We start from the raw sequence: 23,782 nt of genomic DNA, 5'->3' as shown, positions 1-23,782 counted from the left end.
CCATATACTCTACACACAGCTCATACGTGCGAGTATGGACTCACGAGTCAGTTCGCACACCACTGAGCCACCTTCCTTGTTGGGCGAGCATACTCTGAGAGCTCCTTAGGCCAGACATTTGTTAGAACTAGTAACTGTCATGGCAGCATTATGTAAAACATAATGATCGTACCCCTGTCTATTAGTGTTCGTGTCTGTACCATCGTGATGAAATAGGGGTATCCCCAATGCATAAGCACACATAATGCATGAAGTTCCAATATTTTTCCATTTTCGACATTATTAAATATAACCCCACTATCGTCTTACATTCATATCATATTTTTTCTTATTTTTCAGTTTTCATATCATGCATAATTCTAACGGGGTTATATTTCATGTCATTTATCGTGATATCATGTCATTCATAACATGTTGTATACGTACAATTTAGGAGACATAACATAACGCTCTATGTTTTTAACATATCATTTCATAACGTGCGGTTCATACAACAATTACCTCAAGATTACACAAAACAATCTAAACGTTAACATATCACATCACAATATATCGCATCATAAACATGTCAATTGATCACATGTCTCATACCATAAAATATTTCATATCATTTTCATATCATATATAATATAATATAATATAATATAATATATATACCGTTCTTCGCATGTCGTATCATAATCATATCATATTGTAAACACTTTATGATCATATCCTTCCCTAACTTATCATTGCCTTCATGTCCTTAGACATATCACCGTCGTATCGATACCTGAACGTACCTTAGTCGTAACGTTACAAGAACGCATCCTAACGCTATCGTTCTATCAATCTATCATAATCATATCCCTTTCTATCTACAACCTAATCATATTCTTTTATCAATTGATCACGACCTTATTGTTGTTATCAATCTCTCATACCATAGCACTTCAATACGTAACCTAACCTTAACGTATCATGAACATGTCTTACTCCTATCATTACATTACGTTTAGTGCAGTATGCTCGTATCCTATCTCAAACATATCATTGAACACATCGTACCGTAAGTATTATCATACAATTTACAATTATAAATATATCATAAGCATATTGATTGATAAACAATTCACACATATGAATATATATGACACGTGCAAAACCACGGCCACGTGTCATTCTTTGTAATTACTTTAATTCTGTGAATAGATTTTCATTCTCTAAACATATATTATTTATTTTCATTCTCTCTCCTTATTTTCTATGCTAACAAAAATCTAATTAATTGGATACGAGAAAATGAGATCGGCTGATCTTAAAATATTGGATAAAGGTAAGAAGATCGGAATCTAACTTAATTTCTTATAAACTTCATGTCATATTTATTAAATTTAATATTTTTCGTGGATTTTGAAGGGAATATTTGTTGTGCTAGCAATCACACGTCCAATATTGATAATATAAGAGAGCGTGAAATATGCAACGGTCACCGGCGGCGGTGAAGACCACGCGCCTGTGCGCCAAAATTAAAAACAGAATCAAAACGGAATCCCCAGATTTGGACGTGTTCATAAGCCACCGTGGAATCGACACAAGACGGAGCGTGGCCGGAATATTGCACGAGCATTTCTCCGGCTTGGGGCTGCGGCCATTTCTCGACGTCAAGTCCATGTCCCCCGGCGACAACCTCATTGCCAAAATTGACTCCGCCATCCGAAGCTGTAGGGTCGGAGTACCGGTCTTTTCGCCTCGGTATTGCGACTCGTATTACTGTCTCTATGAGCTGGCTCGTATGCTGCGATCCAATAAATGGATCGTGCCGATTTTTTGGAATGTGAAGCCGTCAGAGCTCCGAGTTGCCGATGAAAATAAAAGGCTCAGCCGCTTCGCTTGGGCCGTTGAGGAAGCTAAGTGTACTGTCGGCTTGTCTTTCGACTCCACAAATGGGTACAATTTAAATTTATCCTAATAAATAATTTTCTAATAAATATATATATTTTTTTCTAATGTAATTTTATTATTATTATTATTTATTTTGGTGTGCAGTGATTGGTCGGAGCTGCTCACCAGTGTTTCAGGTGCAGTGATGAAGTTGGTCGAGGAAGATGAAAGATAAGATCAGATTTGAATAGTTTTTCGATATATATATATATATATGGTTATGTATTTGGTATTCAAAGTTCATTACATTTTATATGTTATTTATTTATTTATTTGATTTTCAGTGTACATTTCTTTTGGTACTTATTTATTGATGTATAAATTTTATTAGATATCTAACTATGCTTATGATGTAATAAAGTCCTCGTTAATGATATAATGTATTATAAAGTATATGATATTACAAAATTTTTACTATAAAATATTTTTGAAAATTATATTTTTACTTTTTTTTTTATAAAATTTATTTTTTGTGTTTTGAATTTGCCTACAAATTCATATATATATTTTTTTTTTAAGAATGTAAAAATTATTGTAAAATAATTATAGTAAAAACAAGCCTAAAAAAGAAAAATAATAATTACCAAATGATTTATTTCATTTTATTTTGTCGAGGGAAACGAAACTGTTATAGTAATAATTGTTAGATGAACATGACTCTTCCAATGATATGATATTGTAGCATAAGCTCTCATGGCTTTGCTTTGGGCTTCTCCCCTCGAACAAAGTACACCTCCCCTTAATCGAGGCTTGATTTTTTTTTTTTTTTTTTCGAACAAAGTACACCATTTGTTCGATACTTTAGTCACTTTTTTTACTATGCCTTCGAGGCTCACAATACTTTGTTCGACATTTGAGGATTCTATTGACAAAATGGCTAAGTAAGTTTAGGACATGACTCCGATACATGTTTGATGAACACGACTCTCCACAATGGTATGATATTGTCCACTTTAAGCATAAGTTCTCGTGGCTTTGTTTTGGGGTTTCTCTGAAATGCATCATATCATACCAATAGAGATATATTCCTTACCTGTAAACCCATAATCATTCCCTAAATTAGCCAATGTTTTTTATCCATTATAATAATGTCTTTTTTATATACGTAAATCATAATTCAAACCAATAGAAATTTCTCCCAAATCAAAGGAATTGAAATTCTCTTAACCAATGGAACAATAAAATTATTTTACTATAAGAAGAAAAGTGTATGATATATATATATATATATATATATATATATATATATATATATATGTAACAAACATAGAAGACGGGAGATAATAAAGCAAAAAATACCAACTATATCTTTACATTTGGAAAGGAAAAGAGTTTTGACAGATTTAATTTTCTATCTTTTCTATAAATTTCTAATTTTTACAACCTGTGGGATATACTGCGGGAATGGGGTGTAAACAGAGTCCACAGAGGGATCAAACTGTGTGTGAGAAAAGAATTGAGTGGCCAAAAATGGATTCAAAGATTTCTACAAAATGCTATTCACAAATCATCTGGTTGCCCGACTAATCTAAATATGTCGGACAACTTGCTTTCCAAAAATGGAGCCAATGAAGGCAGCCTTCACCACCACCCACAACTTCATATCATATGTGCATATGATGTTATGATGTTAGCCTAAATCATCAGCAGCCAATTCCAAAGAATAATCGGAAAGTATATCTATCATCACATCATAAAAAGGTAGTCCAGGTCTTCTACTGTGAGACGAGTTTGTTGACCGCCTGCTTTGTCTTCTCCAAATGCAGATGAAACCATTTCTCTTTTCTTTTGCTGCATGAAACAAATGAATGCATATAAACAATCAATTAACCAACAGAAACGGATGCAGAAATTCAGATCACACGACGTCCCTGATTGGAACGGACGTGTAAATTCATGGAGAAGAACACACAGGAACGCTTTGAAAGAATTATAAGATTTTTTCGCATTCTATCACAAATCCACTGTGCCTAACCATTGCCAAGAATGTGGTTGTCATACATAAATATGTGGAGCATATATGATAGTACAATTAGGTTGGGGAAAAAGTTCAAACAGAAATATAGTGTCCCAACCTAAGAAGCAATATACAGACACAATGACACGTGATTTTTAAAAGTTTAGTACCGAGGCAAAGATACATTTTTTGTCGAGTCCTTATATATTCTTTCATACAAAAATGGAGGGAAATGATCAAACATAGCTAATGTCAACAAAAGCCTTGTTTAACAATAATATATGTAGCTAAACTGTTGCCGAATAGGATTGATCATTACATGATTTCTGTTCAAGGCTGGAAAGCGAGAGATAAAGAAAACCATGAGAAGGAGAGTTTGAAGAGAAGGTAAGTGGTGAAGGAGAACAGAATCAGTGAAGGCGAGGTCGTGGGTCTCACCACCGTTGAACATTGCTCGCTGAAAATGAGACCTGAAGGGATGGGGCTAACAAGGGCGAGGGGTCAGAGAGAGGAGAGGGGGAGAGAGAGAAAGAGAGTTTTTCTTGTTCTTTCAATTTTTTTAAATGGTTGAATCTCACTTATTGTATTGCATGTCACTTTCCTGTAGGTTGACTAATGATCAAAGTACTAAAATGAACTACTTCCTCAATCTTAGGGATGAAAATGTAAGATTTGGAAATCTAAGAACTAAATAGATTCTAAGACCCATACTTCCTCGGTCATAGGGATGAAAGTGAAAGATTTTGAAATTTAAGAACTAAATAGATTCAGACACTCATGCTTCCTCGATCTTAGGGATGAAAATGTAAGAATTAAATAGATTATGATACCCAAATTGCAAAGACCAAAAAAAAAAACATGATAAAGATTCAAATTCTTATATATTTATTTACATTTACATGCTTAAAAAAATAAGTTGGATGTACTTTTCTCTCATATATTACTTTTGACCTAGATTACTGTTTACATCTATTTATGTCAGACCAACATAACCTTGTACAACTAAACTAACACGTCTATTATGCTAACTAGTACTGAATAAGTGTACGAACAAGAACATGTTACCCAAACTAAAGTGTCTGTCTTTCCTAGATCCCAACTAACTTTTGGCAAGGCAAAACTAAAGTTTTTGAAACTTCACTTAATTGATTGCGCATCTGCATAGTAAACTGGATTTTGATCAATCTAGAACAATCAAGAACTCAAATCAATAATTGAAAGTGAAACATATGACCAGTACCTGAAGGGCTAAAATACGATCCTCGACTGTGTCTCTTACAGTTAATCTCAAAACTGTAACAGGACGAGTTTGTCCGATTCGATGTGCTCTATCAATTGCTTGATCTTCCGTTGTAGGATTCCACCAGAGGTCCAACAGAAGAACATGGCAGGCAACAATCATGTTTAGACCAAGGCTAGCAGCTTTCAAAGACATGATCATAACTGAGACCTGTTATAAGGGAAATTACTGAATCATATTTATCATGCAAACAAGTTGGAAGGTAAAAATAACAGGCAGTATTTCTATCAATAAACAGAAAAGAAAGAAAAAGACCATGCAGCATACAGTACAGATGTGCGATTATAAAATCTATGAAAACTACTCAAGTGTAGGGCCAGTTTGTTTGACAAACCTCCGGAACATTGTTAAAATCCTTTACTGCTTTATCTCTAGCAAGTACTGACATGGTACCATCAAGTCTTCTGTACTGAATGGAGGAGTTTTTCAGACCTGCTTCAAGCAAATCTAACATTCCCGTCCACTGAGAAAAGACTATAGCTTTTTCTACACCTATTCCAATTGAATCGCAAGAGCCTTTGTTTGTAGAATCTTGACACTTGGGACCTTCCAGTTGCGGTTCAGTGGATGGAGCATCGATTGATTTCTCGCTGGCTCCAACAACAGCAAGTTGGGAAGGGCTGTTTGTTGAAGAGTATTCCTTGGGTTTGGCCAATGACATCAGAACCTCAAGAGCAGCTTTAATTTTAGAAGACTCGTACATAACTGATGAAGAGGGCTCCACTGAGTCACCAACGGTGGAAGAAGAGCTAACCACTGAATTGTCCTCACCAAGCTGGTCGGAGTGAGAATTGCATAATGAGGACTTGGAAAACAACAAAGATGCATTGAGACGAACTTTGCATCCTGCCGTAGGGCACTGGCTATCATCACCAGAGAGGTGTTCCAAAATGCATTGCTTGCAGAAAACATGACCACATTCTGAAACAACCGCATCTTCAGGTGGATCCTACAGAAATAATCACAGAAGTTTGATTTAAGAAATATACCGCTTATCTCTTACCAGATAAATGAAAGATTAGCAGGATAACAAAGAGAACATGGGGAACTGCATAAATATCAGAAATGATGAAGTCACAAAATGAAGCTAAAAAGCTCCTTCTTACAGAGTGTCACGATATAAACATGTCATACATCTCTGATATAACAAGAAAGCATCATGCAGAGCCCAAACAGCAGTTTTTGAGGCGAGAAATTTACATATAACGTCAAAGGTACAGAATGCCTCAATATATGTTCAGCAGTTATAAGGGATAAAAAGAGCATCAGAATTTCATGCTTTGTAATTTTTATATTAAGCAAAAAGTAAACAAATTCATGATAACTTATAAGCCAACAGATAGTTGGAACTAAATGTGGTATTTAAATCCCAAATACACTAAACCATACTAATATACTAGAACTAAAAAGTATCACATCAAAGAGAAGAAATGGGCAGAAGATATACATTACAGATGCCACAAATAGCCAGTGATGCTTCCAGACAGTTCAGTAGGAAAATCTGTTTTTCCCGAGGAAGCTTCTTGGCCACATCAACTGAAGATCTCCATAAAGATTTAGAGTCGTATGGTTTAACAAGAAGAGGGTGATCACAAGCTTGTCGAAGGCGCAAAAGCATCAGTAAGATGTTCACATAATTTTGTTTAACAGTTCCAGCTGCTGCATATTCCTGGAGAAGATTCTTAGTAAGTAATAATAGAAAGAGGCAGGAGGTAATTAGATATTGTAACTGAAATTCCATACACAAGGCAACAAAACGAACTACACACAATTTCCTTTTGAAAAAAACATACTTCATACTGAGCTCTTGAGTCAGCCTCCAATTTAGAGTAGAAATCACGTTCTTCCTCAGTAAAATCCACCTTTTTCAGTTCCACGTGTTTAGGTGGCAATGTAACAATGGGTTGCCCATCAAGAAGTGTGCCTACACAAGAAGAGCCGTAGAATGATCCTAGTCAAATTGGTAAGTTCATAAAATATCAAAAAGTGTGTGCAATGGAATGGCAAAGAAAAGTAAAATGCGGAGTTCAAACAGAATCCACCACATGGCACAAGTAAAAACTAATGAAATTGCCCGACAAGATCATCTGAATGTTACATCTTACAAAGTAAGCAACTAGAATCAAGTGAAGTTAAATAAAATAGGTCACGAGGAATCAATTACCAGAAACTCAAGAAAACGAGGGAAATGAGGTACATTATTTACATCATTAAAATGATAATACAATTGTCCAACAAAGTTCAAAAAATGGCATATTGTCGTCAGAAGAAATTATCCTGGTGCTTTCACGTGATAGTAAGTGTTAAGCCTCGTAGCTAACCCCAATTTAATTGAACTTCTAATAAAGCTGGCAGATCTGATATCCATAAAGCCCAATTCCTCAGACCACTCCAAAGCAAACTCATAAAAGCGACCAACAAGACTACCAGCTCATCATCTTACCATGATTCAAGAACGTCATCAAGTTATTTTCCATTTTAAATAAAAAGAAAACTTCCTGTACATGGTAAAACTCAAGAAATTTCTTAAAACATCAGCAAGGCAACAAAAATCAGAAAGACTATATTATAATTTATAAAATAAATGGAAAGGCCATGTGAATCAGATCATAGCCGTGGGGACAATCCTCCTCGCCCTAGAGGAAATATATAAATCAAATTCTTCAATCAAATTTGAAAGTCAAGAAGCGGGAAACAAGACTGCTTCAACTTTTGGAGAAAACCAAAGACAGAGTATTATTATAATTAATTCCAAATCCTTCGGACCATGTAATTGATACACAGAAGTTTCAAGTGTTCTCACCTTTTGTTCGACGTAGCATTATTGTCCTTAAAATGGCTTGAAGTTTTTTGTAACCTTCGGATGGATTCTTGTTGATTGGCACCTTAATTGCTGAACAGAACGAATTATATGCAGCATAGGGATCATATTTGAGAAACCTAAAATAGCTATAAAGATCATCAATAGCATTTTGAATAGGAGTTCCTGACAAGCACCACCTACGTTTTGCCCGCAGACCCCAACAGGCCCTAGCCACCTGTGTCTTGTGATTCTTGATACTCTGTGCTTCATCCAATACAACCCGGAACCACCTCACTTTAGCAAGAGGGCGGGCAACTGAGTCAAAAATTTCATTGTCCACTGCTTTCTTATTCTTCGATTGTTTCTTATCAGAACCAGAGAAGTTTTTCCTCTTCTTGCTTAGAGAAAATTGCATGGGTAGAATAGCTTGTTCCTCTGTATGGCGTTTCTCATCTTCTTCTTCATCAACAACAGACTGCTTTGGTACCTCCATACTCACGATTGAGTAGGTTGTAAGAACAACGTCATACTTAGCCAGCTCGCAAGGGTCCTTAGTTCGACTACTTCCATGGTATACAAGCACTGACAGATTAGCTTTACTAGAAACCTTATTATGTAATTCATCAGCCCACTGCCTCAATACACTTGTTGGACAAACAACAAGAGTTCCAGCAGCTGGCCTGCCTTTAGCTTGTACCGAATTGTTTTTGCTAATAGTTAAATTCTTACTTAGTGAAACTTGATGATAGAATTCTTGTTTTGGCACATCAAGCTCAGGAAGTATATCATCATCATCATCCAAATTTAAAGTCTCCAACTCATCATGCCTATCATTTGAGCAAGCTTTAATAGGAGCCCTTTCCTTTAGTATTAGAGCAATCGTTGATATTGTTTTCCCTAATCCCTGCAAGTGACTCGCTGTGTCAATACAGAAGGGAAAATAAACTTCATATTATCTCTATATATTAAACAAATTCTTAGTTGAAACCTGATCATCAGCAAGAATCCCCCCAGCACAGGATACACTAGATGTCTCCTTCTCAACCATCCATGACAAAGCAATTCTCTGTCCAAACATCCTTGAAAGTTAATAATACAACCACATATTATTTTTAAAAAATACAAATAAGGAAGAAAAGGTTGTGTTAATAAAAGAATACACAACCTGATGCCTTAAAAGAGGAACGTCTAAAGCACCATCAGGCGGACTAGTTTCTGATTTTGGTTGAGAAAGATCCTGCAAAGCTCAATAACCTGAGTCTTATCAACTTCTCCGTCATATAAACAAATTCTAGAGAGAATGATACAAAATTAGGTTAAAGTTTTACTAGAAGTATACCATCCCAAATGTCAGAACACAAACAAGAATGTACGCAACAAAGTGGATACAGTCAGGATGTCAAACAATAATTAACTACAAAATTTGCGTCTGTGTTGCAACGTCAAAACAGAAGCCGAGGAGAAATGCAATAACAGTAATTGCAAAGAATAAATGAGCTACACCCTTGTCAGTAACTATTAAATATATATTTTGTTTGTCTGAAAAACATGCAGAAGAATATGTATAAAAAAATTAACAACAAACATGTCTGTGTCAGAGCTCACAAGCATCTGATAGCCCAACCTAAATACTGTTTCGTAAGTGATGGACAAACTATTGATTTTTTCATTTTCTTTTCTCAATGAAACAATTTCATAGATGGATAAAATCAACAAATGAGGGAGTCCCAAACAATTTCATTATACAGCTTCAATTTTTTTTTCTTCTGATTAAAACTGTGTTAGATTGTCAACATACTTCCATACTTTTCACCATAGTAAAGGATCCATTTAGTTATTTAAGGAAAAAAAAAATCAACTGTAAATGGAGGAAACAGGTTGGAGAGAGAAATTGTTTTAAAACTCTAGGAATAAATGTTCATTTACATTCAAGGACATTGTCTCTGCACGTTACAATTTGCAGAAACAAAACTAAACAGAACTAACCTGTAATGCAACTTTTAAGATGTCCATGTCTTTGGCCTTGGGTCTCATGCTTCCTAATCCCACATAAGCAGAAGAACCACTGACTATAGAACAACTTTGTGAAGCAATAACAGAATTTCCAACCACAAGAGATCGGTTTAATGGTGCAGGATGACTCAAATCTTCAATTATACAGATATCTGGATCATCCTCCACTTGGGTCTTGTCTGACAAATTACTATGAGTTGATTCAGGGCTGACTAGTGGATAATCTATATCACTCTTACATGGAGTCAATCTATGATCTCTATCATCCTTGATGAAAGCCAAAGGCTGATTGCTTAAACTAGATGAATAATCATTGGGAGAATATTGATCAGTTATGTATAAATTCTGATACCTACCACCAATGGAGGGTCTGCTGGATGTTCCACAAACCATATCTTCAGAATGAAAAACTCTTCCGGATGGAAAAAACATGTTTTCCTCCATCATAGATTGCCATGGGCCACTACAAGATTCAACCAGTGAATCCATCGTTTCATTCTTCACTTGGTTAACAAGCTCTTTGCAAGATGAATTCAACTCAGTAGACATAGGAAGCTCCACGGATGTCTGAGCAATACGAATCTCATCAGCATGAAATGAATAGTTTCCATCAAATGATGAAATAAAGTTTCCACCTTCACAATTCTGATTCTTCCATCCCTTTACATTTGGATAGCCATCAAGATTTAAATCCTTTGAGACTGACTGTCTCGATATTGATTGGTGATCAGTAGCCCCCTGTGCATACAAATTCATTGTAGTACTTGAGGACAGGCTATTGGATGGAAACTCTCCTTCATGCATCATCATGTTGATTGCCATGCCCCCATTTCCAGAAAAAACTGAAGAATCATAATCTCCTGGAAGAAAGTATTGAGAAGAAACTAAAAAAGGTTGCTCCACGGTACTCATCCAGTATGGCATGTCTGAATAAGAGTCAGTAACATCAGTCGCAAAATCAAAACTTTGGTTTACTGCGGACTCGGTAGGAATCACTTCTACGGAAGAATGCTCTGCATCAGACAAATGCAATTCCACTGAAGCACATGAATTATTTTCTGAGGATCTCAAGGCTTCTGTGCCCTTATCATCCAAAATGTTATGATTTTTCAAAGTTACATCCATGAAACCATGAGATATATCTGCATTGTCAAAACAACATATCAAGATGAAAATGCCAGCTTATGATAATGAGACCAACTGAAGGCAATAAATGATGGGAAGAATTTAATTTCACTAGAGAAAGGCCAGTTCTTAGACCAAGTATGAATCATCAAGAAACATTATGTGCAAAACATCACCGCATCTGCCAAATGGTTACACTAGTGTTTTCCGCTCATAAAGTCAAGAAAAGATAAAGCAAAATGACTAAGGCCTCAGTCTAAAACCTGAAAAGAGTTTGATCCAGCAGCAAAAGCTGCTAGAGCTTGTCTTAAAACAAAACCTGTCATCTTCTCACGATGTGGAGTCACCCTTGGAACTTCAAAATAACATTATTTAACACTAGACAAGGAAAAACGAACAGAAGAGATAAATTTTTGAAAGACTTCAAACACTTCCTACTTTCTGTAAGAGATAAAAATCTAGTTTTTGGACGTTGTCTCTAGTAACTAGCTCCTTGAGGTGCACCTTTATGCATATAAAACCAAAAACCCAATATAGCCATGGATGGTGGGTATACATGAAGTTGATGTAAGAATTCAAGGTAACACATCCTACTACTCTGAGCATTAGAGGAAGTCAAAGTCTCGCTTTACATAGTAGAAATAATAGTACCGATGCGATATAATATTCATTCATACTAACCGTTCTGCAGTTTGGAACTCTCTTGGTTGGAAGAATCAGAAGCTGGTTTGCCAGCCGATCCATTATATGGCGACAAGTCCTCTGGCTTATCCTGCGATATTTGTAAACAAATAGCCAAGAGAAAGTTCTAGTGAGATATAATGTAAAGATTATGCAGGTACCCCGTGAGAAGATATAACACGCAAAGAGAAAGTCTACCAAAAACCCATGCCCTTTGCTATCCCCTTATTTCTCCACTTAGCTTATAGGTACAAGTCCAATGTTGCTTTCGTATATATCCAGTTTAAAATTAATTAAAAATGGTCCATAAATAGAAAGAAGTAGAGATATATGAGTTCTGCGCTCTTTTGAACAAATTCCTAGGAAACAAGTGAAATAATTATAGAATATTATAAAGCCATATTTCAATTTTATCTCATTCATTAGATGCGAGATGTCAAGTGCTTAGCCGAGAGAATGACCCAGAATCTTTGGGTGAAGCAGCATGAAAATAAACGTCGCTCTGTACTATGAGCTTAGCTCGTTTACTCTGAATTTGTGGTTGAATCAGCTGTTAGCACGGATCATACGCTCAAAGCACCAACCAATTCTAAGGGATTCCAACCTAGAAATGGGGAATTGCAACTGTTTGCTACAGTTTCCCCTAAAATCCAAGGCCTCTAAACTCAATTTCAAAAAAGGAAAATCAGTATCGTTCTATAACCAACAGCAACAAAACCTACCTGCAAAGGATCCAGATCCTCGCTCAGTAGATGTATTAACGTTTCATAATCAATGGACATGTCTTCACCAAAATCATCAGAACCATACTGGAGAGGCAAATTAGAAGCCTCATCCGCCGCCATCAACATGATGATAAAAACCAACAGCCACCAGCAACGACGAAGCGTTGTTTTCCAGCCACCAAAGCAAAAACCGACGACAAGCGTTTATAATCCAAAATCCACCCCGGCGATTCACACAAAACCCGCTTCATTCACTCATCTGAAACCACCATGAACTACAAAAACAGCGGAATTCATTCACTAAAAGGAAGTAAAATTCAGAGAAAGTTCGTGTGGGACTTTTGCTCCCCAATTCCGGATGGAAGAGTACAGAGAAAGATAAAGAAGACAAAGTCGGAGATCGCCGACGGATTCCGTCATTTTAAATAGGGTTTTGTGAAATGGTGCGAAATTTGAAGACTATTTCATTAATTTTTATTTATTTATTTGACTCTGAAATTAAAAATAAATAAATAAATAAATAAATAAATAAACAAATAATAAAAAATAAAAAGCCGTGAGCTAAGTAAATAAAACACCGCCACTTCCACCCGTAACGCCGAAGATAACGGTAACAGATATTCGTCTCAAAAGTGGACGGCGATTTATGTCCCATTCATTCATGCCACTCTACACGCTGCCTCTTTTCATTTTTTTATTACCAAATTCCAAAAAAACATCATTTTATTTATTTATTATAAATATGATTTATTTATTATTTCTAATTAATATTTAATTGAAAATTATTTGTATTTTTATGAAAATTTAACTAAGGTTAGAATCAAAGTTCTTGACATCATACAAGTTAGACGGCGTTAAAAGACAACTCTATCCATACGTGGAGATAATTGAATATGAATTGATTAATGGAAATATTATCGTTTATTTATGAATATTTATCGACCAGTAATCTAATGATAATTAAGGATCATATTTTTATTTTTATTCATATAAAAAAATTAAAATTCATTTTTTTAACCCAGGAACCAAACTAACTTTAAATTATATTATCATCGTTTAATGCTTAGAACTAAAGCATGTAAAGAAAAGTCAATATCACAGCTTGGACAAATGCTTGTGGGCGAGGAACATCAAACTCTCTGTTGTTCCATTCAACGTTCAATATGTTGGCTTATGGAGTCTAAAATCAACACATTTATTGTATCATCGACTTCTTGCACGTGTAACATTAAATGTATAAAGTTGCACAGTCTAATTACAGTAAGAACTCGTAAAATTAAATTGTACTTTTATATAGATTATTAAATGACATGATTATGTTTTTACATAAGTGATTATATTAAACTAGTAAATATTTAACTATAGAGTATTTTATTGTTAATTTTATTATTTCAAAACTAAATGCAATAGACAAGACTACCCTCTTGCAGGTACCCTTGGATTGCTGAGGATTTTAATTTACAAGGTTAAGTTTGTCATTTTACCTTTTTAGAATTTTAATTGAATTTTCTTGTATAATATAAATTATCATTTATTTTTTCAGATGAAGCACTCCAATGAGACCAGAGGATTTTTCAGGCGACTCAGCGTACGTCTTGCATTTTTCATCTACGATAATGTTTTCTCCTGCTAATGGTTGACTAACACTCATCGTTGACCAATTCCACGTTGACTTCCTCACTGACTGGGTCCGCCTCGGGGTAGATCTAGACTCTCCGCTGCCGGAGCCTGCGGTGGCCGGCGATTGAGATCCCCGGCCGGAATTCTCATCTGAGTCTCTACGGGGAGGCTCCCTTCTCAATCCTCGCCTCGCCTTTGCCGGACTCGCGTCTCTGTTATGAGCCATTCTCATTGACCCAACGACGCCCGTTTTGTCGATCTGGCGACTGGTCGGACTGTGAGCAACATGTGAATTTCTCCTATTTATTTTCCAATAAAATAATATATTCAATTTTTTTTTATTATTTTTAATATCTGGGCTGTAGCCCTAATCCTAGGCCCAATTAAAACGTTTATATCCAACGGCCTGATATGTCGTTGGGCTATGGGCCCAAAAGCATCTATCCCGGCCCATTTTATTTATAAAAATAAAACTAAATGGATGCAAATTTTTAAAATAAATAAAAAAAATTAAAACCATTTTAAAAATTATTCCCAAAAGGAGAATAAAAGGCATATCTTTTCTTTTCTCATCCTTTCCTTAGTGTCATGTCATTGTCACGGCGTCGTTTCAATAATATTCCCATCATTAAAAAAAATTTACCATTTTTATTATGATTCTATCATATAACTAATAAATAATTATAATAAAAGGCATTTTTGTTTAAATCTTTACATATAAATAGAATGATTAAAAATATTTAAAAATTATATTATTCTAACAAAATTCAGATTTTTGTTAAATTTATTTGTCATTTACCGCGCGCGTAATCATTGAATTTGAAGTCCCTTCCTTATCAGCATAGCTTTCGGTTTAGCTTTCCATGTTAAGGATAGTTGGTAACGTGTATTGGCTCAGTTTAAAATAATTATGGTATGAGTCAAGCATAGACCACTGAACAAGACATTTATTACCGTTTAAAAAGTCGATGATCTGATCTTTCGTCTCCATTTTTCATCAATGGGGTTCGAACCTATGATCTCTTAAACAAAGACGTATATTTTAATCAATTGAAAAAAATTATAAAAATAGTGTTCTCTACGACCAATTAGTGATAATTTAGTACACCATGTTAGATAAACACGACTCTCCACAATGGTATGATATTGTCCACGACTCTCAACAATGGTACGCCTCCCCTCTACTCCTTTTTCTTTTGGAGTCATTTGTTCGAAATTTGAAGATTTACAAATCTATTGGCACGACTAAGTTTAGGACATAACTCTGATACCATGTTAGATGAACACGACTCTCCACAATGGTATTATATCGTCCACTTTGAGCATAAGCTCTCGTGACTTTGTTTTGGGCTTTCCCAGAATGTCTCATACCAATGTAGAGAGTATTATTTAATTATAAATCCATGAATTTCCCTAAATTAGTTGACGTCGGACTTTCATCATCCAGCACACCAAACATTTATCTTGGTCGAAAAGGTAATCGAATTAACCATAATTCAAGTGGAAAGTTATTTAGTTTTTGATATTTTGGCACCTAATTTCATAATTATACGCAGATTATGCCTTTTAACGTGACAAACACGCAATGTATATTATTTATTTTTTCAACAAATTTTCTGTCAAAAAATGAAGAAATCTGCTAACAAAAAATTAAAATTTTAATTTTATAAAACTAAGGAAAAAAAAAAAAAAAAACATAAACAAACAGCCGACACTCAGACAGCATTGATTAATGTCGTGTTTTGTAAGTTAAAACCAACCATATAATAATTTAAAATTTGTATAATCAAGAGCCTAATCACCACAAAATAAACTTTATAATTTATCAACGGAATTAACAGTACATGTAAGTGATATTCTCTTATATTTTCTATTTAGATACTTTATGATTATCATTAATTTATCAATCATATATTAAAATTAAATGATTGCCAATGCTATTCAATAATAATTATATATTAGAGGCACAAAAAATAACTTACATAAAAGCTTTTACATAGGTGCGGTTATATTTGCAAAATAAATTTACCAAAATTGTGACGGTCAGTTCAAATTTGGCATCTAATAATTCCAACATATCAATACGAGTTTTTCTATTATGTTTTGTGCGAAAACTATCCTCACGAACTAACGGTTGAAGATTATTGAGAGTGAGTTCCATATTGGTTAATTTAGTGGAAGATAATGGGTTTATAAGTGAGAAATACTATCTCCATTGGTACGAGGCATTTTGGGAAGCCCAAAGCAAAGCTATGACAGCTTATACTCAAAGTGGATAATATCATACCATTGTGGAGAGTCGTGATTCCTAACATGGTATAAGAGTCATGCCTTAAACTTAGCCATGTCAATAGAATCCTCACATATTGAACAAAGAATTGTGAGTCTCGAAGGTGTAGTCAAAAGTGACTAGAGTGTCGAACATAGGGTGTAGTTTGTTCGAGGGCTCTAGAGAACGGAGTCGAACCTCGATTAAGAGGAGGCTATTCGAGAGTTCCATAAGCTTCAGGAGAGGCTTATAGCGTACTTTGTTTGAGGGGAGGATTGTTGAGGATTATTGAGAATGAGTCCCATATTAATTAATTTAGTGGAAGATCATGGGACAATATCATATCATTGTGGAGAGTCGTGATTCCTAACACCAACACGAGCAATTGACCGTTTACCAAAGAAAATGCACTTTGTTTACGTAGATAATAACTTTCATTTATTTTAAGTTTTTATTACTGATCGGGAATTAATTAAATTAAAAAAATATTAAATTAGAATTTAAATTTGAGCAGAGAAAGAAATATATTCTGGGAGTATAATTAAAAGAAATATATTATATATATACCATCCGCTGATTACGGTGGTTGGAAAGGCAAAACCTTAACGAAGAAGGGATAGGAGGTGGGGCCCCGGTTTAGGGTTTCGACCGTTTGCAAAATTAAAAGAAAAGAAAATAAAAATACAAATAAACTTTGAAAATCCCATTTTTTTGTGCTAAGTGTCGAATTCCCACATGCATAAAGAATCATATATTGGGTCCTTTTTAAACAAAGGATTATAATCAAACTTTCGTTTTAAACACTTGCTTTCCATCTCTGCATCTGCCTTTTTGATTTCTTCTCTGCTGGAACAGAGTGCTCAAATTCAAAGAGAAAAAAAGGCAACAAAAGCTTGGAAGGGAGAGCCCATTTCATCACTTCCTCCTCCTCCTCTTCTTCTCTCTACTTTACTTGCATTTGTTCTATTTGGTATTTGTTTGTTTCTTTTCCTTATTCCTTTGTCTCTTTTCGTCTCTGGAAAAAGGAAGAGAAAAACCCTATCATGTTTGGCTAAGGAGGCTTACCCATCTCTTCATTTTGTTGATTTTTGTGCTTCTTTGCCTCATTTTTCCATTGTGGTTTGTGGGTTTTTGATCTTAGATGCTTTGGAGTTTTTCTTATCTGTATTTGGATGCTGTTTTTGAAAGAGGGTTAGCTCTGGATTGGCTGATTGTTTACCCTAGATTAAGTATTGGCGGCCAAAACAAACCACAGGATTCAAGTCGGATTTAGAGTAGAGCTGTTTAGCTAATGGGTTGTTCTCATTGGAATTTGTTCATGAAGATCTTAATTGGGTTGCTCTTGCTCTTCACCAACCCTTTTTGCTTTGGAGATACTGACCTCCGTGATGGTAAGGCAGATATCTAGAGAGTTCTTTTCCATTGTTCTGTGTGGTTATCTGAAAAATCTGAGAAAACCCATATGGATAATACTTGAAAATAGTAACCTCCTTAGCCTTTTGGTTCTTGTTCTTGTTCTTGTTCTTACTCTTCACTTGTTTTGTTGTTTTTAGTTGCTGCAATCAATGCGTTATTTATTGCTCTTGGCTACCCTCCTTTGCGAGGATGGATTCTTGTGGGAGGTGATCCATGTGGGGAGAAGTGGCAAGGGGTTGAGTGTGTGTTCTCGAATATAACAGCGATGTATGTGAATTCAATTCATTCTGCATTAGCTAACTTGGTTTTCTCTGTTAATAATGGAACAATTATTTGCTTTTGCCAGACAACTCAGTGGTTTGAATTTGGGAGGAGAGCTAGGCACTAGCTTAGACCAATTTGAGTCAATAATATCAATGTAAGTTTCATCTTCATTGTGAATCCATTGTGAATGTGGTTCTTAATGATGGGTCTAATTGAGTTTTTTGTATTGTTTTATGGAGTAGAGATCTTAGCAATAACCATATTGGAGGGACTATTCCATCTGCATTGCCTGCTACACTAAGAAGTTTGTATGTTACTTTTCCTTGAAGTGATAATCATCTTGTAATGCTTCTATTCTGGCGTATTTAACATGGTCACTTTCTTTGTTTAGTTCTTTATCAGCTAATCAGTTCACTGGAAGCATTCCCTCTGCACTTGCCTCTCTAACACAATTGATGGACCTGTAAGTTTGTTGTCGAGCACGTTTTGTTATGAGTTATGTGAGATCCCACGTCGGTTGGGGAGGAGAACGAAGTATTCTTTATAAGAGTGTGGAAACCTCTCCCTAGTAGACGCGTTTTGAAAACGTTGAGGGGAAGTTCTGGAGGGGAAGCCCAAAGAGGACTATATCTGTTAGTGGTGGGCTTGGGTTGTTACAAATGGTATCAGAGCTAGACACTGGGCGATGTGCCGGGGTCGACACGAGGCAGTGTGCTAGCAAGGATGCTGGGCTTCGAAGGGGGGTGGATTGGGAGGTCCCACATTGATTGGAGAAAGGAACGAGTGCCAGCGAGGACGCTGGGCCCCGAAGGGGGGTGGATTGTGAGATCCCACATTGGTTAGGGAGGATAATGAAGCATTCTTTATAAGGCTGTGAAAACTTCTCCCTAACAGACGGCGTTTTAAAAACGTTGAGGGGAAGTTTGAAAGGGAAAACCCAAAGAGGACTATATTTGTTAGCGGTGGGCTTGAGCCATTACAAATGGTATCAAAGCCAGACACCGAGCGATGTGCCGAGGGGTGGACACGAGGCGGTGTGCTAGCAAGGACGTTGGGCCTCGAAGGGGGTGGTTTGGGAGGTTCCACATTGATTGGAGAAAGGAACGAGTGCCAACGAAGACGCTAGACCCTGAAGGGGTGTGGATTGTGAGATCCCACATTGGTTGGAGAGGAGGACGAAATATTCTTTATAGAGTGTGGAAATCTTTCCCTAGCAGACGCGTTTTAAAAACCTTGAGGGGAAGTTCGAAAGGGAAAGACCAAAGAGGACAATATTTGCTAGCGGTGGGCTTGGACCGGTACAATTTTAGTGCCCGTTTTTAGATAATCTTCAAGTCAACATTCTCATTATGATGCCTGCCTTTTCTTTGTCTCTCAGGTCAATAAACAACAACCTTCTTACCGGGGCAATACCTGATGTCTTCCAGCTGCTTAATGGCTTGAACAACTTGTGAGTGTCTTCGTTTAACTCGATAGCCTCTTCGAAGTTAGCGTTTGATCGTCTTCTATTCTCAGGGACTTGTCGGGCAACAACTTGAGCGGTCAGCTGCCTCCCTCCATGGCGGATTTGTTCTCCCTTACTACATTGTGAGTTAATCTCTGTAAGAACTTATATTTCTCCATATCTTGCATTTACTGTGTGGTTATATACATATATACTTTTCGGTCTTCAGGCACTTGCAGAACAATCGACTTTCTGGGATTCTCGACGTTCTACAGGATCTTCCGTTGTCGGATTTGTACTATTCTCACTTCATTTATGATCCGAAAAAATTCCGTTCTTGTTTTATCATCACATCGAATCTAGGATTGTATCTTATTTCTGAAGTGAATGGTATTTTACTCTCTGCCATGCAGGAACATAGAGAACAACCTATTTTCTGGACCTATACCTCCAAAGTTGTTGGGCATTCCAAATTTCAGGTGAATTATAATGATTATTTCCCTTGTACACGTCAAGTGAAAGCCAATGCGTTTTCCGAAGGGGGTTTCATGATTCATATCTTATTTTTCTCTTCGTTTCTAGTTAACTCGCTTTTACCGTGTCTTCGAGGTATTATATCCTATCAATTGCGTCGGTTTATGTATGCAGAAAAGATGGAAACCCTTTTAATACTACCATAATTCCATCTGCACCTGCTTTAGCCCCTTCACCATTTGCTGTGGCGCCTGTTACTGCGGGACGACCAACCAGACAGACGGGTGCGGGTCAGCCATTGTCATCAGGGAGTCCTGAATCCGATGGAGGAAGGAGTTTTTTCTCTGGTAAGCGGATCATTGGGATTGTTATTATTGGAGCAGTAATATTAGTGGCATTGGGAGCTTGTATTCTCTTATCGGTATGCTTGAAAAGAAGAAGCAAGCATCGAGAAGAGATGAAGATGGTTCGTGAAAATGCTGATATGGCTTCTAAAGATAAGCCGAAACTCACGAAGCCCTCGGTTGACGTTGACGACGTGGAGAAAGGTACTAACCCCATCTTTCTCTAGTTTCTTTTAACTTTTTACTATGTTACGTAAACGTTAGGTGGAAGCTGACTATATAGACCTTGTTTTCGTTTTTTGAAGGTCGAAGGGAGACCACTCTTAAGCCAGTTGATAGAGACGGGATGAAGGATAGAATAATGGATTATACCTCCCCAAAGCTACACGGAAACACATTTGCCTCCAATATGAGCTTTCGTGAAGACCACACAGAGAGTTTTCGTGATAGACGGGACAAAAATGGGAAGAGAAAAGATGCCTCCAATATGACTTTCCGTGACGACTATACGGAGAGTTCGAGCATAAGCATAGATGAGTTGCTTGCACGACCTCCTCCTCCTCCTCCATTTTCGCTCCTTTCAACTCAGGAGATTGCAAAACCAATTGTTACAGCCGACATACCTAGTCGAGTACCTAAAAAACTAAACTCGAGTTCTTTAAGAGTTTTCACGATCGCGTCGCTTCAGCAGTATACTAATAGTTTCTCTGAAGATAATCTTCTTGGGAAAGGCATGCTTGGTAGTGTCTATAGAGCTGAACTACCAAATGGAAGGGTAAGATAATTTAATCACTTTGAATTGCAGCAAAATTTGTCATAATCGTGTTTACTTTTCGTGTTTTCTTCAGCTTTTGGCCGTTAAAAAACTGGATGGATCCTCGTTGACTCGCTGGAGCGACGATGAATTTCACAACCTCGTGTCTGATATATGCGAACTTCGGCACGATAACATTGTGGAGCTTAAGGGCTATTGTGCTGAGCATGGACAATATCTACTCATTTACGAGTATTGCGAAAATGGCACACTCTATGAAGCACTCCACGTCGACAAGGAGATGCATCAAATGCTTTCGTGGAACGTACGCGTGAGGATTGCACTTGGAGCTGCACGTGCCCTCGAGTAAGTCCATGAAGAACCCCGTTCGCTAAACCGATTTTAAGATATTGAGTTATCTCCTTTTGTTGTGAGACAGGTATCTACATGAGGCCTGTCAGCCGCCAATTGTGCACCAAAATTTTAAGTCTGCTAACATTCTCCTCGACAATGAGCTAAAAGCACAGCTCTCTGACTCTGGCCTTGCTTCACTGCTTGATAATCAGGTATTTATCTATTAATTTGAGCATAGAGTTGAAATGCCCGTTTAAACGTTCGTTGCTAACACGAATTTTATCGCTTAGTCGTCTGTACGATTCCTCCCAACTCATGGTTATAGTGCTCCGGAATTCGAGTCAGGAACTTACACGTACCAAAGCGATGTTTTTAGCTTTGGAGTTGTAATGCTAGAGCTGCTCACTGGTCGGAAGTCGTGTGATCGGTATGCGATTCTTAGATCAATCTCGACCTAGCTCGCCACTTTATCAATATAGCTATCTTATTTATGTTCTTACTTGATTGTGAAACTCTAGAACACTGCCTCGAGGAGAGCAATATCTTGTTCGATGGGCTATTCCAAGGCTACATGATATTGATGCGTTATCGAGAATGGTCGATCCATCACTTAAGGGCACATATCCTATTAAGTCGTTATCTCGCTTCGCCGATATTATTTCGTCTTGTATAATGGTAAAAGTTTTATCAACTTTTGGTTCATTTCAAGCTAACGTAAATATTTGGTTCTACTTACTGATGTTTTCGGGCAACCGTTTGGCAGAGAGAGCCCGAATTTCGACCCCCGATCTCGGAAATTGTACAGGAACTCTTACAAATGGTGTAGAAGAAAGGCAGGAATTGAAATGGGTAGAAGATCCGACAAAATGTTCATGGTACCAAAATGTTTGAGGAGGCATGTTTTTAATTGGTTTAATCATTGTTTCATGTGTATTACTCATTGATTAGTTTCTTGTCGTTGTACAATGATGTTTATATGCTTACCTATATTCTTTTAGGTTTATACCAACATTTATTTATTTATTCTTTTATCTTCATCTGGAAACTCATAACTCCCGTTGATCGCAACAAATAGCTTGACCTGTTAAGAACGACGGATGAATAAACCGTGACGAAAACTTCACCGACCAAAGTTAGCTAATCATTCCATTAATAATGCGTGCAGTGATTGATACTGGGTTAGTGTGCCGGTCCTCCGAATGGGGTCTTCCCATTAATCAGGGATATACTTGCTTGGTATCCAGATTAGCCTGGAGAGGAATATCTTCAGCGGATGTCGATTTGGTTCAAAAGTCAATCCCGACAGGAGCATAAACAAAGCGAGCAGGGCCTAATAGTAGATTCAGGATCAGTACCCTTCTCAGTTCTATACCCAGCAGGAGCAATAAAAACGCAAGTCGAAGCATCACTAGAGATATAAGTGTGAACATATGATCCACCAGTAGCGTCTAAGTAAGTTGCATACCTTCCTGCAGTCGACGACCACATTAATTCTTTTAATTTTAAAAATTGTGAATTAATTGTTGCCTTTTTATTATCTAAAATGACAGATGGATATATCGAAATTCAAAACCAAGCATGGAAATTAAATTCGTTACATAATATAACTTATAATTAATTTATATATCAGTCTAGTACAACTGCTAATTATAGATATAATTTTTCCGGCTACCGGCGGCCGTGTCAAAGAAAAACACTCATAAGCCGCCGCCGCTACCGCCCCTCTCTAACAATAGCCAATACACTTCTTAGAGCAGTCGATGGTGCAGCCACCGCCGCCGCCGCCGCCTCCGAATCCCTTGCCCGATCGGCTATAAGAGGAGAAGCACTTGGCCGGACAAGTCACCTTCTTATTGTAACAAGGACCTTTCTCTTTACACACCACAGTGTTCCTTATGATTCCACCCTTGCCGTAACCGCCTTTGGGTCCGCCGTATCCACCGCCGTAGCCACCACCGACGATCCCCTTGTCCCAGCCTTTCCGAAAGCCGGGTATGTCATCAAATCCGCCGCCGAGTTCGAACATCCCGGCGGCGAGAGAGGCGGAGGGGGAGAGGAGGAGAACGGCGAGGAGAAGAGCGGAAATGAAGAGGGAGGGATTCATGGTTGTTTGGGATCGGAGAAATGTAGAAATTGAATTTATAGAAGATGGTATTGATGGGGCAGTTGGGTCTTCATTTATGGACTCAGCTACGTCCTTCGTTATCACGTCGAGATACATGACTTATGTTCTTCTGTCAGACTACACTCGTCGACCTTCGTGGATGAAAGTGTCCCACATTGGTTAATTTAGGAAAATGTTATGAGTTTATAATC

At 37.0% G+C, this 23,782-nt stretch overlaps 3 protein-coding genes across 3 annotated transcripts; 1 reads left to right on the top strand and 2 right to left on the bottom strand.

Annotated features, from left to right (window-relative positions):
- Positions 1-3,204: 3,204 nt before the first annotated feature.
- Positions 3,205-12,975, bottom strand: LOC111803554 (helicase-like transcription factor CHR28). The gene is made up of 11 exons (XM_023688021.2): positions 12,525-12,975; positions 11,803-11,893; positions 9,970-11,138; positions 9,149-9,220; positions 8,972-9,049; positions 7,984-8,887; positions 6,974-7,104; positions 6,628-6,849; positions 5,515-6,129; positions 5,121-5,330; positions 3,205-3,714 (listed from the first exon to the last, which is right to left on the bottom strand). The coding sequence occupies exons 1-11, from the start codon at positions 12,651-12,653 to the stop codon at positions 3,610-3,612; spliced, it is 3,726 nt and encodes a 1,241-aa protein (XP_023543789.2). The 5' UTR covers positions 12,654-12,975; the 3' UTR covers positions 3,205-3,609.
- Positions 12,976-17,191: 4,216 nt separating this feature from the next.
- LOC111803373 (protein STRUBBELIG-RECEPTOR FAMILY 3) lies at positions 17,192-22,489 on the top strand. The gene is made up of 16 exons (XM_023687739.2): positions 17,192-17,807; positions 17,970-18,099; positions 18,179-18,250; positions 18,339-18,404; positions 18,488-18,559; positions 19,475-19,546; positions 19,612-19,683; positions 19,770-19,835; positions 19,954-20,019; positions 20,189-20,562; positions 20,664-21,133; positions 21,207-21,478; positions 21,552-21,678; positions 21,757-21,893; positions 21,985-22,141; positions 22,230-22,489. Exons 1-16 carry the CDS (start codon positions 17,708-17,710, stop codon positions 22,290-22,292), a joined length of 2,316 nt encoding a protein of 771 aa, XP_023543507.2. The 5' UTR covers positions 17,192-17,707; the 3' UTR covers positions 22,293-22,489.
- A 558-nt stretch (positions 22,490-23,047) lies between these two features.
- Positions 23,048-23,598, bottom strand: LOC111803375 (uncharacterized). The gene has a single exon (XM_023687741.2). The coding sequence runs from the start codon at positions 23,568-23,570 to the stop codon at positions 23,193-23,195; it is 378 nt and encodes a 125-aa protein (XP_023543509.2). The 5' UTR covers positions 23,571-23,598; the 3' UTR covers positions 23,048-23,192.
- Positions 23,599-23,782: the final 184 nt, after the last annotated feature.

This window comes from Cucurbita pepo, chromosome 10 (genome assembly GCF_057944985.1).
Source record: "Cucurbita pepo subsp. pepo isolate OVF chromosome 10, ASM5794498v1, whole genome shotgun sequence".
NCBI classification, from domain to species: Eukaryota; Viridiplantae; Streptophyta; class Magnoliopsida; order Cucurbitales; family Cucurbitaceae; genus Cucurbita; species Cucurbita pepo.
The sequence above is the reverse complement of the archived record's forward strand: the minus strand, read 5'-3'. Positions and strand labels throughout refer to the sequence as shown.

Excerpts from the sequence above, each read along its gene's own strand:
- LOC111803375 (XM_023687741.2), bottom strand. The coding sequence starts at position 23,570 with ATGAATCCCTCCCTCTTCATTTCCGCTCTTCTCCTCGCCGTTCTCCTC.
- LOC111803554 (XM_023688021.2), bottom strand. The coding sequence starts at position 12,653 with ATGTTGATGGCGGCGGATGAGGCTTCTAATTTGCCTCTCCAGTATGGT. Across the intron at positions 7,105-7,983 it reads AATGCTACGTCGAACAAAAG|GCACACTTCTTGATGGGCAA; the intron begins GTGAGAACACTT and ends CTTCTTGTGTAG. Across the intron at positions 6,130-6,627 it reads CTATTTGTGGCATCTGTAAT|GATCCACCTGAAGATGCGGT; the intron begins GTATATCTTCTG and ends TTATTTCTGTAG.
- LOC111803373 (XM_023687739.2), top strand. The coding sequence starts at position 17,708 with ATGGGTTGTTCTCATTGGAATTTGTTCATGAAGATCTTAATTGGGTTG. Across the intron at positions 20,020-20,188 it reads TTGGGCATTCCAAATTTCAG|AAAAGATGGAAACCCTTTTA; the intron begins GTGAATTATAAT and ends TTATGTATGCAG. Across the intron at positions 22,142-22,229 it reads TTATTTCGTCTTGTATAATG|AGAGAGCCCGAATTTCGACC; the intron begins GTAAAAGTTTTA and ends ACCGTTTGGCAG.